Here is a 15191-nt window from a genome sequence, read left to right on the forward strand (position 1 = left end):
TGCGTTTGACTTGCGCCTTTGCATTTTCTCTTTAGTTCATGTGTGTAAGGGCAGATTTACGACAAATTTAACGTTCTCTAAAACAGATAAGAGCTGAATAAAGTATTTTTAGATGCGTTTTCTTCTGATGAACAAATCGGAAGGTTTGCTAAGCACAGACGGAAATGTGTAACGGCAGACCGACTATGCCAGCAGCATGGCTGAAATAGGACCTGTAAGGTATTCTTGCACAGTGCCATAGTGAACTTAAATAGTGTTCTGTCTTCACTTTTGACTCGGAACAATCCCTGCACATAATCATTTTTAAATAAAACAAGTATAGATCGATAGTAGCTTTAATAAAGAGCATTTCTTAAGGTCTTCAATGTAATTTATGATTCTAATGTTTAAAAGTACTGTGTGTCTGAGCATAATAGAACTGCAAAAGCAGTCGATTTCACAAATCAGATGGCAAAATTAAACTCCGATCATGTTTCATGTTTGGCATTAGTTTTGCTCAGTTTTGCTCTATTATTGTTGTGAATACCACTATTTTTTGTTTTTCAGCCTTTTACACTTGAGTTTGTTCCCGTCGGTTACATAAATGTTATTCCTGCAATGTGCTTCAATGATAGAATTCAACACTTTCATTTTGGCAACACTCCTATTCCAGTATTCCACTGTATTCCATCGATTTAGTTTTTTTTTTTTTTCCAGTAAACCTTGTGTGCTGTTGTGGAAAATAATTTGAGTAAGAAAATAGTTTGTTGCAATTGAATCGAGCCTGGTGCAGCGAAATACCAGAACGAACTCAAGATGATAGTGATGCATGCTTTACTCCTAGTATTGTCTTATGTATTATGCGCCAATGTTTTTTAACTTTGTTCCCGCGTCTTTGCCATCACTGTGTATTTTAGGTATGACGCTTCAGTGACTTGGCATTACATTGTGCATCATTGTATTACCTGTGAATGCCTTGTCTTTACATATAGCTTTTTTTATATATATATATATACATTTGATACATAAGAATGTGTTAAAATGTCATCATTTAGACTCGACCCTTTATTTTTGGCTGTATCAAAAGATCAAATTAAAAACAAATACTTATTGCCAATTGTTTGTGCATATTTTCTGCTTTTTTGAATGTTTATTTTTGATACGTGTCCAGTTTACTGTCCACGTGACATCAGTGAAACTTGTTTTCTGTCAGAATGGGACCTCCAGGCCGCTCTATCAGTTCCTCCCAGCCATGTGCTGCACTGATAATGACAGCAAACGTGCGTGTGCAACGCGTAGAGGTCCTTTCCAGGAAGAGAAACTTATAATGCAATGTATAAGCAGAAGCGATGCGTTAGTGTTTACTCACCAATCACAGCTCTCCGTCCCGACACTCTTTAATACGGCAGACGGGGGGGGAAAAAATAAATATGTTCTGCTGTTGTCTAAAACAAAAAGTAAACCCTGTCCGTGGAGAGCACAGGGGTACTCCCTGCTTTATTTGGATTTTGAAGAGGTGAAGACGAAACCTGCAGCCTTGTTTTTTATCGGAGAGTCGGATGAGGAAAGGAGTGATGAAAAGAGATACAGAGCAGAGATGACAGCACTTGGACGCAGCGGCAGCAGGAGGTGCGTGTGAAACCTAAACGATACAACAGCGACAGAAACGGGGCAAGAATGAGTCAAACTTCAATCGAGCTTCAGGTAAGGTCTCTGCAGTCGTGTTTAAATGCTAATAACGCTGCTTGGTAATAAGGTACAAACCAACTTCTGCAAGTACGTCTGCCGTGTTCAATGGGGGGAAAGTTGATTCCGAAAAACACCTGTTGCCAACACCACCACGTCATCAGCAGAAAACTTGGAGCAAAATGTAATTTTGACAAAATTTAATTTTATTTCATTTTTTTACAAATTTGTGCTTTCAAAACTTATTGTAAGAGCAAAATATATTTTTTAAAATATGACCAATATTTCAGAAGAAATTCTAAAAAATAGGAAATGGTACATAACGCTATAAAGGCAAGATTAGATTAAAAGGAAAGCAGTTAGCATTAGCTAGTGTCAGCTTTTTTTCAGAGGTTAAATAAACTTACTTGGGTGCGGTCCAACACTTCCCTGAAGAGTCGTGAACAAAAACATTAGGTCAGCAATTTTAGTATGTTATTTTCAGCGTATATTGCTTAAAATTTGAAAATTGTTTAAATTCTATCTATAATATAATAAAAAGAAATACACAAATCAAAACTCGGAAAAACAGTATGACACGTTGATCTTTGGGCTTCAGAAAGCATAAAGTAAAAAAAAAAAAAAAAAAAAACCCGCCATATTATGTTGTAAAAATTACTGCAAAGACTCAAACAGCTCAACTTGGCAAATGTCAGGTGCAACTTTACTTATTGCACTGCGTATTCACTGCTCATTTCATTATTATTATTGCCACCTCTTGTAAAAATGAATAAAAATGTCTTACAATAAATCCGTTGCCATTGCAGCAACCTGATCCCACACACAATGTTTTTTTGTTTTGGAAAATATAATTTTTAGTTTGAGAAAATGTATATAGTAGTGGGGGGTGGGATATGTGTTAAACTATTAGAAATATTGGTTGGAACTGGTATCTCAAGCAATTTCTACAAAATATATTGTACTGATTTCCTTAAGATATGCTTCAAATCGATCAGTTTCTTAATCTACAGGTAACCTATGACTTCCCGTTTCTCTGAAGAGAAAATATGACATGGCTTATTTCTCTTTGCCTCTTCTTAGCTTCTTAAAACTGGCTCAAATTTTAAATTGGTTTTAATTTAAAAGACTAAACCAACTGAAACATTTCTGGTCTACCATCACAAATGTAAACTTGTTGGGTTTAACTTGAATTGCGTGCTTTGACCTACTTTGAAGTATGTTGGAAGATCTGTGATGCTGTGGGTCAAATTATCATCTATTAACCCTTATCCATTTTAGAATGAATTGCAACATTAACTCTTTGAAATACCAGAACATTTCAACTAAAAATCTATTGGAGGGACTAAAGCACTGTCCATCGGCTTCCAAGTTGAAACGGCAGCACACAGTTTGAACATGTAGGAAGTTATGAAAATGCATTATTGCAACAGGAAGAACCGTCCCTTTGCACAAGATGTATTCTCATTCTAACATAATAAAAAACGTTTTCACCTAAACCAATCCTTTACAGCTCTGGCTTTGAAATGCATCTCTACTTACGCCTGACTGAAATGGCTGATTTACCTCTCGGCATGCCTTCATGTTCTGCAGAAGCCCAGTAGTAAACTGTTAATTTTATTCCTGAATCTCGAGACATGGAATTTGAGACACTGTTGGAAGGTATTTTTCCTGAATTTCCTTGTGTTTAGCGCCACGCGTCTCTCCAACTCCAACCAGGTTCCCTGTTCCTGCTGAAACTTGTCCCTGCGACATGATGCTGCCTCCGCTACGTATTGCAGTGTGGATGGAAACATAAAGGGACTAATCCTCACCTGTCAGACTCTTAACTTTACTTCAACATTATGCTTTTTTTATGTTGGTGTCGAGTGCTCTATAACTTCATGGCTTCCCACACTTGAAGAGACTTAAGGATTTCACTCCATCTTTTTTATTTTCACCAGTGAGTGTGAATCAATAAAGAGGTGAAAGACCTACAAAAACACAAACATTTTTAAACATATATTTTAGACATTTGGTTTAAAGTTAATAATTTATCTTAATGACCAATTCCATTTTTAACCTTAGACATAAATTTCTTTCACAATTTTAACCATGAATTCAAGAATTAAATTATTGAATTCTGTGTTAAGTTGAATCAAACAAATCCAAAAATTTTAGAATTTATTTTTTCCCCATTTCCTCAGGACATACATTTTTACATCAAATATCTTAAATATTTATAGTTTGGCTTTAATAGAGCCAAACTATAAAAGATAGCAGTGCAAACTGTACCTTCAATAAATTCTGCATTTCTTTTTCTCAAATGCAAAACCAAAGTCAAACTGCATTTCAACTGAGTCCAGTGAACGGCTTACAGGTAGTCCTTATTTAATCCAAGTCCTTTTCCCATGAAATGCTGTTTTGGAGGCTGTTTGCCTTCCTCAGCTCATGTTGCAAAACCAGCCAAATGGTTGGTGGATTCCTTATGTTACCTGAGTTGAGGGTGCTGCTGATTGGACCAGATTCCTTTCACCTGCAGAGAAGTGCTGCAAAGTGGCACAATAATGTGTGTGTTCATGCACCCACATCTAAGCACATGAGCAGATCTGCGCAACAGTTGGTCCGTTACATAAAATCCCAATAAAAGTACAAAGAAATTTGTGTTTCGTCGTGGAAATGTTGCGAATGCTTTTGCAAGTCAGCGTAAGTTTGGAGTGTTTTCGCAGATTTTTGCAGATTTTCTTACAGTTTTGTTTCCTTCGCCCTCTTCCAGCCTCAGCAGTCGGACCGCTCAAAGTCACGCCCAGAACCCGAGAGCGGGCTACAGCCTCCGCCTCAGCTGCAGCTGACAGAACAACCTCAGCATTCCCACCAGCTCCAGCAGCAGAACCCACTCCAGCCTGGGCAACAACAACTATTAAACACTGAGCGTCGAGAAAAGTCGGCGTGGGCAACGCCTCAGAGACTGTTCAGTCTTCTTCTAGTATTATTTATAGGAATTGCCATTCTGGGACTAGTCTACTACCTTCACCACGTTCTGCACACAGGGAGTGGGAACAATGCAGCAAATGGTAGGCCTCCAGAACCAATGGTGAACAACGAATTAAAATGGATTACCAACTTGTCTAACTGTCCTTTCACTGTGTCCTACAGTAACCCCGTGTGTTTCTACCGCCTGTCGGTGGGCTGCTGCTCGTCTGTCCATGTCCACTGACCCCTTCGCCCAGCCCTGTGATTACTTTGTGTCCATGTGTGGTTCGAAAAGACTCAAAAGCAAAGGGAGACAAAGAAGTCACGGTATACCGGGTCATTCACAAAACCCGATCGAAAGGTTAGCGGAAACAGACAAACAAAATAAAACCGAACACAGAAGACTGGGAGAAGATACGACTCTGAGCCGAAAAACTCTGCTGCTGCAGTATCTCAGAGGGATTTTAGGTAGGAAACAATCTGAAGCTTTTTGTGGTTTCTAATATGTGCAGCTGGTTGATTTATTGATCTGGTTATGGTGCACTTGGGATAGTTTGAGGGGGAAAAAATTACTGTGCTTATATATTGGAGGAAACTGTAGATGCAGATAATGCAGGAGAGTCCAGAGAGCATAATGGCTGAGATGATGGAGGTAACAATGGAGAGGATGATGGTTTAGATTCCCTTGCTTTAATCCTTGAAGCAAGAGACGAGGCTGGAAACAACGATGTGGAACACACTGGAAACTATAGGCAGAAAAGAAAGAAAGCATTGGACGGTGTCCCACAGAAAGAGTGTGTGTTGTCAACCCGACCTTCAAAAGGATAAATCGAGGCTCTGAGATTGGCGGGGAGGAATGGAGTTTGTGCTGAATCTATGTAGTCAAGCTAGTGACAGTGTGGGGGGCTGTAAGTGTTTGACCTGAAGGCTTGAAGAAGGCTGTAGGTGCCGGGGGTACGGCAAGATGCAATTTGTCCCCCATAAAGGGGACCAAAGTTCCTGATAACACAGAGTGAGACATGTTATTTTTGCCTCCTGGCCAAGATATTTGAACTATGTAATCACTGTTCACATGGATCCTTTGCTGGGTCCATGTGAACAGATTCATCTGTCATGTTTTGTGGAGCAGGACCAAACATTGGCATGAGGCAGCCAGAATCATATCAAGATTCTGCCTGATATAAGAATTCACATTTTCCACATTTTTGTGCTTCCACTTATGTCTAAACTGCTTTAAAAAAAAAAAAAAACAGCCCAAACGCAGGAGTCTCTAGTAATGCTTCTCAAAGACTTAAGGTTGTATAATTGTGCATCTGTTTGCAGTCTTGAGTGTAAACTTTGAGTTGGAGGGCGTGGCCAGCAGCAGCAGCTCAGTTGGATTTAAAGTGACGGCTCAGTTTTAGCTCATTCTGAAAGGAACTCAAAATATTCAGAACTGACCAGACTAAAATCTCATCATCTAAGAAAGATTTTGCGCTAAAAAAATGTGATGAGCATATTTTTAATAGCCCATAGACCTATCCTGACCTATTCAAGGAAGCATAATAGGTCACCTTTAATGAAAATGCAAAATGCTTTTCAAAAACTAGAAGTGTCATCAGGTTGACAAATTAGTATATTATTGCCATGCATTGTATTGGAGTTACAAAATAAATGCATAGGTTGAATAGAGTAAGGTAGCATGGCAAATTGTGCGATAATGGAGTTGTGGCAACGTTTCACCAAAAGAAGTATAAAATTGTTTTAGATATGGAAAAACTCACTACATACCACAACAACACAAAAAATCTACATGAACTAAAGTCATTAGTCCATGACTTTAGTTACTCCAAAGTATTCAGGAGTTTAATCAGTTCAATGACAACAGGTATATGAAATTATACATCTTGGCATGCAGACTATTTCAACAATTCTGTTCTGAATGAATGGGTCAGTCAGTAGCTACAGACCTCCAAAATGTGATACAACCATTAGATTAACTAAACAGCCGTGCATAGAGAGCTTCATGGAATATGTTTCCATGACTAAGCAGCTGCTGCCAAGCTGTAATTACCAAGTGTAATGCAAAATGTTTAATGCAGAGGAGAGGAGTGACTCATTCTGCTCTGGATATGAGAGGAGTGTAACCTTGTAGAAGGAAAGTGTGGACCAACTTTACATTATGCTTTTGCATTAAAGTTCATGTGTGTATGCAAGTCGTTTTGGCAATATATTCTATAATCACCTCTGTGGTCATGACTTCATAGGATGTGTGGTTAGTAGGGGAGGCTTGGAGCATCACCTCCTCAGTATCAGTCATTCTGTCATACATGGTGATTGCAGCTTTAAATTTGTTTCTTTGACAGGAAATGGAGAGATTGACCAGGATAAAGATTTAATAAAGATTGGTTTAAATGTTGTTTATCTGTCTACCAGAGACCAACCAAAGTTCAAGCAGCTCAGCAGTTCAGAAGACTAAAGACTTCTACCATTCCTGCTTACACACCAGATCTCTGGAAGCTGCGGGGGCAGAGCCATTTCTCAGACTCATCCAGAAGGTATGAACACGGTGCGTCTTTTAAAACACATTTCAAGACAGGTTATTATGAAACTGACAGGCTGTTTTTAGTGGTGGCTGCATCCTTGTTTCAGTCGCTAAGCACAAAAAAACTGAGATTGTCAAACCAACCTTGTTCCAACCTTTTATATTAAGAAATTTGATCATTTTATCATATTGTAAGATATTTCACAACGTGAGGCAACAAACCTAATCAATTATTCCCCGCAGCATCTGAGCCAACCCACCTAGTCGATCCAATTATATGACTGCGTTTATTATCCTCTTTCTTGTTTTTGTCAAATTTCTCTCCGTTTATCTGTGTACAGTTGGGAGGGTGGGCTGTGTCCGGACAGTGGAATAGGACTGACTTCAACTACACCCTCGGTTTGTTAATGAGGGAATATGAGACGTTTCCATTCTTCAACCTCTACGTAGGCAAAGATCCGAATGAAGCTGCCAGCAACGGGACAAAGAGATACATTCAGGCCAGTGTCTTAATTATCTGATATTTATAACCCAAATGTTTTAGAGTGCAGCAAAAATACAGCAAGTTGGCACTTCTGTTGAGAGTAATTTTGGAGTTGATGTAAACAAAGTGAGAATGATGTTATTGTCTTAACTCGAGCATTCGTCTTCTTATTAACAGATTGATCAGCCGGATCTATTGATCCCAATTGAGTGGAACAGCAAAACGCAAACGTCGAGAGCTAAAACTGAGGTTGGTCACTCATATCCTAATTCCTGCAGTAGATATTTCCCAGATTAGAGTCGATGTTTAATCTAACAGAGTATATTTGAGTGCAGACTTTACGTCCCTTCCTGGCATCATGTCAGAGCTACCTGGCTTTCCTGGGATCCCCGCCGTCCATGAGGATGCTCCACGTTGGCACGTTCATCTCTCTGTCCTCAGAGCTCGCTGTCGCCGCTTCACCTCTGCAGTACCGCCTGTCAAAGGGACAGCTCTATCAGCGAATGACAATAAGAGATCTGCAGGTGCAAGTCCGGTCTGCTCTGTCCGTGTTTCATTGTTTCAAACATTTAACGATTCTGCTATGCACAGAGAAAGTCCACAATCAGAGTTAGATTAACTACTGTTTCAATTCAGGACTAGCCAGGAAATAATTTTCAAAGTTTTAAACTTATTCTTATTATGCATGCTCTGACATATTTTTACAGGCATTCAGCTAGGACAAAATCTGACCACATGTTGGAGATCCACGATAACATTTGCATTGGATACATTTTTAAGATTAATTTAAGGAGTCATCAAGGATATTTTAAAAGGAATTGGTGAAAGCAGTTTATATATGTGTGTGTAAGGTCAGAAGTGAACAGATAAGACAAGTAAAAATAACTACAACACTTTTCAAAATATATATTTTTTCAATATAAAACTTAGCCTTACACTTACAGTAGGTAATGTTTATATATTGCAACAGCATAAAGTACTTACAGTAACAGCTCGTAGTGTTTACTATTTCTTCTTGAGCTACAAACGGCACCTTATCACCTTAAAACTTTTAAACCAATACCAGTGGTATCAGTGACTTGTATCTCAGGAAACATAATTTTACAGATGAAAACAAATATTCTCCCTCAGAGCCAGGCCCCTGCTATTGACTGGTTGGGCTGTCTGCAGGCTGCTTTCCATCCGCTGTCCCTCACAGAAGACGATCATGTCCTCCTGCACAACTTGCCTTACATCATTCAAATGTCCCGCATCATCAACAAATGGTTGCATAAGCCTGACATGAGTAACAGGTAATATTAAGTTATTAAAACAGGATCTTAGGATCTCAGAGTGATTTTTTTTTTATTTCTTTTCTTGCCACTTTGTTGGGCGAAGCAGTACTCTTCACACCTTTATGGTCCTGAATCTGTTGCACACCCTGATGCCCGCCATGGATTCCAGATTTTCAGAAACGGCAAAGAATTTTTCTTTGGCACTGGGGAACATCGAAGAGGTCAGTCAGCATGGCTTGAGTCAAAACAAAAGCAGAAGTGTGAACGGATTAATTGAGTCATGTGTTGGGACTTTTTTTTTTACCAGGAAGTCCCTCGCTGGAAACGCTGCGTACTGGAGACTGAAAGAGGATTTGATTCAGTTCTCACACATCTTCTCAGTGAGACGACTTTGCGTCGAGAGGTGAATTTGACACCGTAACACAAACTGAACTGATTGAATGATTTAAATCTCCATCTAACGCTGTTTGCATTCTCCCTCCCCCCAATAACAGACAGAAGAAATTATTGAAAACGTCTTTTTTGCCTTCATATCTAAAATAATGGATCTCAGGTGGAAAGATCAAAATTCTTTTCAGCGTTTCATTGACAAGGTGAAAAGAAAATCTGAATTTCTAGATTTGAATTAGTCTGCATCTTGTTTACAGTTTTAACGTTACTGGAGCTTTTCTTTCTCCAGGTTTACTCCTCACCTCCAAGACTATTGTCCTCAAAGGAGATTTCTAATGAAGATGATCTTGACCTATTGTTCTCTGAGGTATGCAACAGAATTTTTTAAAACTAAAATTTGTTGTAATTTGTTTCTAAGTAACCAAGTGTTGTTGTTATCTGTGCCTGCTGTGTATCACATAAAATCCAGTGGGTTTGGTTGTGGTTGAAATCTTTCAAAATAGAAAGAGGTTTGAGGGTTATGAATGCTTAGACGTGGCACTATGCATGACCATAGTAGCATGCTGTGCACATGTGTGTGTCCTTGAAGTATCAGTAAAATGAAGAAGTTGGCAATAAACAATGGAGAACTTCCCTCAGTGATCTCTCTTGATTCAAAGCTTCAAGCTAATGCTTAACAAACAAAAATATCCTTTTGAAAATGATCAAACACAGGGCAGTCAACTGGAAAAAGCATCAAATGCCAAAAGAAAAAAATCACAAAATCTAAACAGCTGTTGCTGAAAGGGGGTATTTGCCAGACAAGAGCAATATTTTTTACTGCTAACAGACAAAGAAAATAACCTCTGACCCAGTAACGCCAATGATTTCAGGTGACAGTGAGCTCCAGTGACTTCTTTACCAACTACCTTCAGCTACTTTCCCTTTGGCAGAAGAGACGCAGTAAACTCTTGGCTGCGCAGACTGGGGATGCCGACATGTAAGTTTGTCCTTCACCACGTTTAGCTATTAAATTCTGGATAAACTCTTAAAACATACAATAATCCTCTCATATTTATTTCAGTCTGTCTGTCGCGCCCTCTCTAGTGAGTAATGGGCTTCTCTTCCCAATGGGAATGTTCGTCCCTCCTCTTTTCCACCCCACCTATCCAAAGTAAGTTGTGTTCAAGTAAAAACATTGCTGGATGTATTATTTGCTGATTCGATCACAACAACTCGCTTCTTTTCTTGTGAACAGGGCCATGAATTATGGTGCCGTGGGTTTCCTTGTTGCTAAAGATATCTTTCATCTGTTTCTGCCTGAGAGTAAGAAAAGTTTACACCTCTGCTTCGATTTGTGTTTTTGACGTTTGGTCTTGCATTTTGTGCTCATTACTACGCATTCAGATTTTGATTGCAATTGTTTCGGGAAGAGTACGAGCATCTTAAAGAGACAGGCCAATTTCAAAGCATCAAATTAGATAGTTAGTTTGACTTTATTGAACGTAATGTAATACAAAGTCAAAAAAAATGTTTTATTATGTTTGATAGAACATTTTCATAACAACTGAAGGTAACATAGTTACTTGATTGTGCTACAAAATGTCACCATGTATCTGGAAAATAAACAATACTGCCGCTTTAAAAGGATTCAAGTCAGCAGATTGAGTGATTCTTGTAGCTTAATGTTTTTATTTCTCAAACTACAGATGAGTTAGATTTTGATAGATCAATTTTGCTGCAGGCTAATTAATTTTTTTTGTATGTGTAGATTGATTTGTGTCCTGAATTTCATCACAAGAACCGGATTAGGAATATATTTACAGAGAAAAGCAGAGATGTGTTCAATATCCATTTTTCCATCGTAACCTTTGTAATAGTGTAAAAGTGGATCAGTTTTGTCGATATGATGATATGACTATGATGTCTGTTGTCTTGCAGTTTATTCTCACAACACGACTATGCGTGCTGTGGGAGAATGTGTGTGGACTCACTACCTCAAAGCTACTGAAAAAGCAGGACAAGTTCGGGCGACTATTCTGCCTACAGCTCTGCAGGAGGAGGTGTGGTTGCAATACTCTGCACTGCAGGTGGCGCTGCAGGTAAGGAAGCATATTAAAGCTATGGAATTTTGTGTGAAGCACTTTAGGTCTGTCCTTTCACATTTTTTCCTCTTTCCTCAGGCCTATCATCAGAGTCTAAGCCAGAATCCTGCAGACACCTCAGTTTTAGGGTTGCATCACACGCAGCTGTTTTTCAGATCTTTCTCTCAGGTAATGTTGGCCTTTCCTCATCCTAACGACCAACGCAACGGTGTGGTTGGCATGCATGGATGGATGGATGGATGGATGGATGGATGGATGGATGGATGGATGGATGGATGGATGGATGGATGGATGGATGGATAAAAAGAGAGAAAGAAGGAAGGAGATAAAGAAGTAAGGATAGGGGGGAAAAAAGAGAGGAAGAAGGGAAACGGCAAAGAGCAAGAAAGTAGGAAAAAGAGCTTAAGAGTGAAGGAAAGAGAGGGAAAGGAGGACAAAGAGAGAGAACAAAGGAGAAAAAAGAGAGAATGGAAGAAAGAAAAGAAGGGAACAATGAAAAAGCAGGAAAAAAGATGAGAATGAAGGAATGGAAAAAGGAAAATAGGAGAGAATGAGAAAAGAAAGAGGCAAGGAGGGAAGGACAGAAGGAAATCAAGAAAAAGAAAGAATGAAAGTAGGGAAAAGAGGAAAGAAATAAGAAAAACAGGAAATAATGAGAGAAAGAGAAGGATACGGGGAATGAATGAATGAATGAATCTCTCCATTACCAGCTTGACTTCCTGCTGTTTTATCTTGTATTTCTGAGCCACTAACTGTAATGATTTATTGTCCTGCAGGTGAGCTGTGACACTGACCCAGACGGTGAGTCCATGCCTCTGGACGCCTCCTTCTTGATCCCGGTCATGTGTGCCCAGTCTGGTCTGTGTCCAACAAGCCCACAGTGCTCAGTTAAAGCTCTGCAGGACAAATCACAAGCATGCTAACCACAGTCTGTAACCACGAGCTGGACGTCAACCCCAGAAATATTCTGGGTTCAGGAATATTCACATCATTAAAACTTTTTTAATACATACAGTACATGTACACTTCAACACTGCAGTTTTTTTACTAGCCCTGGTTGTTTTTCTAATATGATGCAAATTGCATTACTTGCACAAGTTGTTCGGGATTGGTTTAAATCACTAACATTAATTTTTTTAATTAATATAACTTTGTTCAGTGGTGAGAGTTTTAACAAAGGAAGTATAAGCTACCTATTTTATGTGAACTGTCTGCTGTTAATATCACTCTCAGTGGAAGAATTAGTTTATTGCATTTTATATCTCTCAAAAACACAAATTATGACAATTTTGCTTCGTTGGGCCTCTAACTGGTGATATTATTTGTAAACTTAAATACAAATAAATCTATTAATACTAAATTAGTTTATCTGTGAAGATTTAAAAGAATCAGGAATTTTGTAACGACACGAAGAATGTCCATTCAAATCAATAAAAATTGGTTCTGGACTCTTTATCTGCTCTGATTAGAGAGATATTCTCCAAGATTTTGTGCAAGACAGAAAATAAGGTTCAAATGCTCCATTATGATGTTTTTAAAAAGCGAAAAGGATACATAGAGACAGTGAAGCCACAAAATTTTTGCAAAGATGCATTTGAAAGCATTGTTTAGAAGTTCAAATTTAAACAGTGGCGTTGAACAAGTAGAATCAAATAAGACAAAAAAAGAAATTGCATCGGGTCATACTGGAAAAACCTATACGTTTTCCAGACTCTTGTAATGAATGAGTTTAATATGTTTGAGTCACCAGAAGTGATTAAAAGTTGCATTTTCATATTTAATTTGTAGACACCATGTTTAACATTGGTTCTGTTGGGTTATTTAAATGGTTCTGTTTAGTTTGTTTATTGCAAAAAGCAATAAACAAACTAAACTTTATATGCCAAAAAGTCCAGTTTGTACTGAAGTAAAAAAAGAAATTCTGGTGCTGCTCTAATTCTGCAGTCACCTTCAGTTTATTATAATATTTGAACACAAACAAACTAAATGGTTCATAAACCTTTAAAAACTCATTTGAAATAGCTCTGGCACTTCTTCAGAGCTTAATCACAGCTGTTATTAGGTTGCTATGGGAACAGATTTGTAAAAAATAAAACAGTTGTTTTTTTTTAAAATGCAACACAGCATGATTTTGAAAAAACTCTGGCCATTTAAAATTAGCTTCCGTGTTTTTGATTTCTTTCTGGGTTACAATGTCTGATTCTTTCATAAAATGAAGAAAAAAAACGGAGCAAAAAAAGCTTTGCAGGGAGGGGTCAAGGAAAATTCTTCCATCAGTCTTAAAACAAACGAGAAGAAACTATTAGGTGTGTCAAAACAGCAGAATAATCCCTCAAAAAACCCAGCCGGAAGAGGCCTTGGAAAAGCCGGAGCCAAACGTCTGGGTCGGCTTCTGAAGCGAGTCGTTCTGCCTCGGGAGGAACCGGCGGCCGTAGCTGCACTTCCAAGTAAGTCAAATCTAAGGAAAGTTTCAGGTTAACTGCTGAATTGTTGAATTTAATGCTGTCACTGTGCACATTTCCTATGAGATTAAAAGCCAAAAAAGCCAACTCCAAAAACAATACAGGATATCTTAGACTGAAAGATAAGAAGCTTCAGCTCATCTGATTTCTTAAACATTTCACCAATTACACTTGTTGCTACCTGTCGAGTTTAAATCTTTATGTTCAGCTCCTTCCAGTTACACCTTAAACTAGTCTGTGAACATTTTACATTTCTTAAACTTGGCGGATTTTATCACCTAAATTGATTATATTTTCCACATCTTTCAATTTATTTAACAGTACAAAATAAAATTCAAAGGGCTAGAATTAAAACCCTCTCATGTTTCAGAGACTCCCGTTCGTCTTTTCAAGCATCAGATCGAGAAGAAAGCTGATAATGCACCCACGGCAAAGTTCTCGAGGCAGCAGGTTTCCAAACTCATCCTCAATGTGGTCTCCCAGTGCAAACATAAAGGAGGCATCTCCATGGATGAGCTCAAGGAGACACTGGCCGCCGAAGGCTATGATGTTGCAAAGAACAACCGGCAAGTTAAGGTGGTGACGGAGCAGCTGGTCAACAACAAGACACTGGTGCGAACTACGAGAAACACCGCACTGAGACTCAATAAGGTAAAAACTGAATCTGCTCCTTTCACTGAGTGGCATTTCAGTTCTGCGTCTAATTATTTTTCACAGGATGTTCGGATGTTAAAATTTTAGTGACTGTTCGGTCAAATATCGGATCAGCTTTACTGTGTACATTTTTATCCCTTTAAAAACAGAAAGTCATAAAAACAAAGAGTGTAAAGACGAGCAAAGCAACACCTCAGAAGCCCCCACCAGAGCCGGAGAAGAAGACTTCAGCCCAAAAAAACCCTGAAGAAGAGACAAAGACACAGAAAAATAAAAATCTGGCCAAAGCAAAAGCCAAAATACAAAAAATGAAAAAAAATACTGACAAAGCAGCGCCAAAGTCCAAGAAACAAAGAAAACAGTCACCCAAACCCAAAAGAAAACCCCAGAAACGAGCCAGGAAGAGACCTCAACTCAGAAACAACCGATCCATGCGAGCTCAAACGCCACCAGCAAAGACTAAAAAGGCATATAGGCATCAACTAAAACAGGTCAAATCTTCTAGGAGAAAGCAATCACAAAGACGGAAACTTCCTACAAGAAGATCGAAGCGGCAGAGAAAGCATCGCAGGTGTTGCAGGAGTTGCAGGAGTTACTAGAAGCACTGGCAATAAACTGAAGTATTTTTATCAATCTGACCATTCTTTGTTGCTTTAACTGTGTTGAATAAAAACTTTTCATCCATTTAATTATTTTCCATTAATT

At 38.7% G+C, this 15191-nt stretch overlaps 2 protein-coding genes across 2 annotated transcripts; both read left to right on the forward strand.

Annotated features, from left to right (window-relative positions):
- The first annotated feature begins 1311 nt into the window (after nt 1-1311).
- On the forward strand, nt 1312-12401 carry kel (Kell metallo-endopeptidase (Kell blood group)). Its single transcript, XM_017309622.1, is given in 21 exon segments — nt 1312-1371; nt 1374-1400; nt 1403-1586; nt 1589-1683; nt 4418-4715; nt 4798-5082; nt 7030-7151; nt 7480-7638; nt 7800-7871; nt 7958-8146; nt 8754-8914; nt 9000-9117; nt 9204-9299; nt 9391-9489; nt 9576-9653; nt 10159-10265; nt 10350-10439; nt 10524-10591; nt 11207-11367; nt 11449-11538; nt 12147-12401. Coding segments are annotated over 21 exon segments (2706 nt in total). The 3' UTR covers nt 12294-12401.
- A 368-nt stretch (nt 12402-12769) lies between these two features.
- On the forward strand, nt 12770-15124 carry LOC103478016 (histone H1-like). The gene is made up of 3 exons (XM_008431462.2): nt 12770-13817; nt 14203-14483; nt 14636-15124. Exons 1-3 carry the CDS (start codon nt 13583-13585, stop codon nt 15083-15085), a joined length of 966 nt encoding a protein of 321 aa, XP_008429684.1. The 5' UTR covers nt 12770-13582; the 3' UTR covers nt 15086-15124.
- Nucleotides 15125-15191: the final 67 nt, after the last annotated feature.

Source organism: Poecilia reticulata, linkage group LG16, assembly GCF_000633615.1.
Source record: "Poecilia reticulata strain Guanapo linkage group LG16, Guppy_female_1.0+MT, whole genome shotgun sequence".
NCBI lineage: Eukaryota > Metazoa > Chordata > Actinopteri > Cyprinodontiformes > Poeciliidae > Poecilia > Poecilia reticulata.

Excerpts from the sequence above, each read along its gene's own strand:
- LOC103478016 (XM_008431462.2), top strand. The coding sequence starts at position 13,583 with ATGAAGAAAAAAAACGGAGCAAAAAAAGCTTTGCAGGGAGGGGTCAAG. Across the intron at positions 13,818-14,202 it reads GGCCGTAGCTGCACTTCCAA|AGACTCCCGTTCGTCTTTTC; the intron begins GTAAGTCAAATC and ends CTCATGTTTCAG. Across the intron at positions 14,484-14,635 it reads CCGCACTGAGACTCAATAAG|AAAGTCATAAAAACAAAGAG; the intron begins GTAAAAACTGAA and ends CTTTAAAAACAG.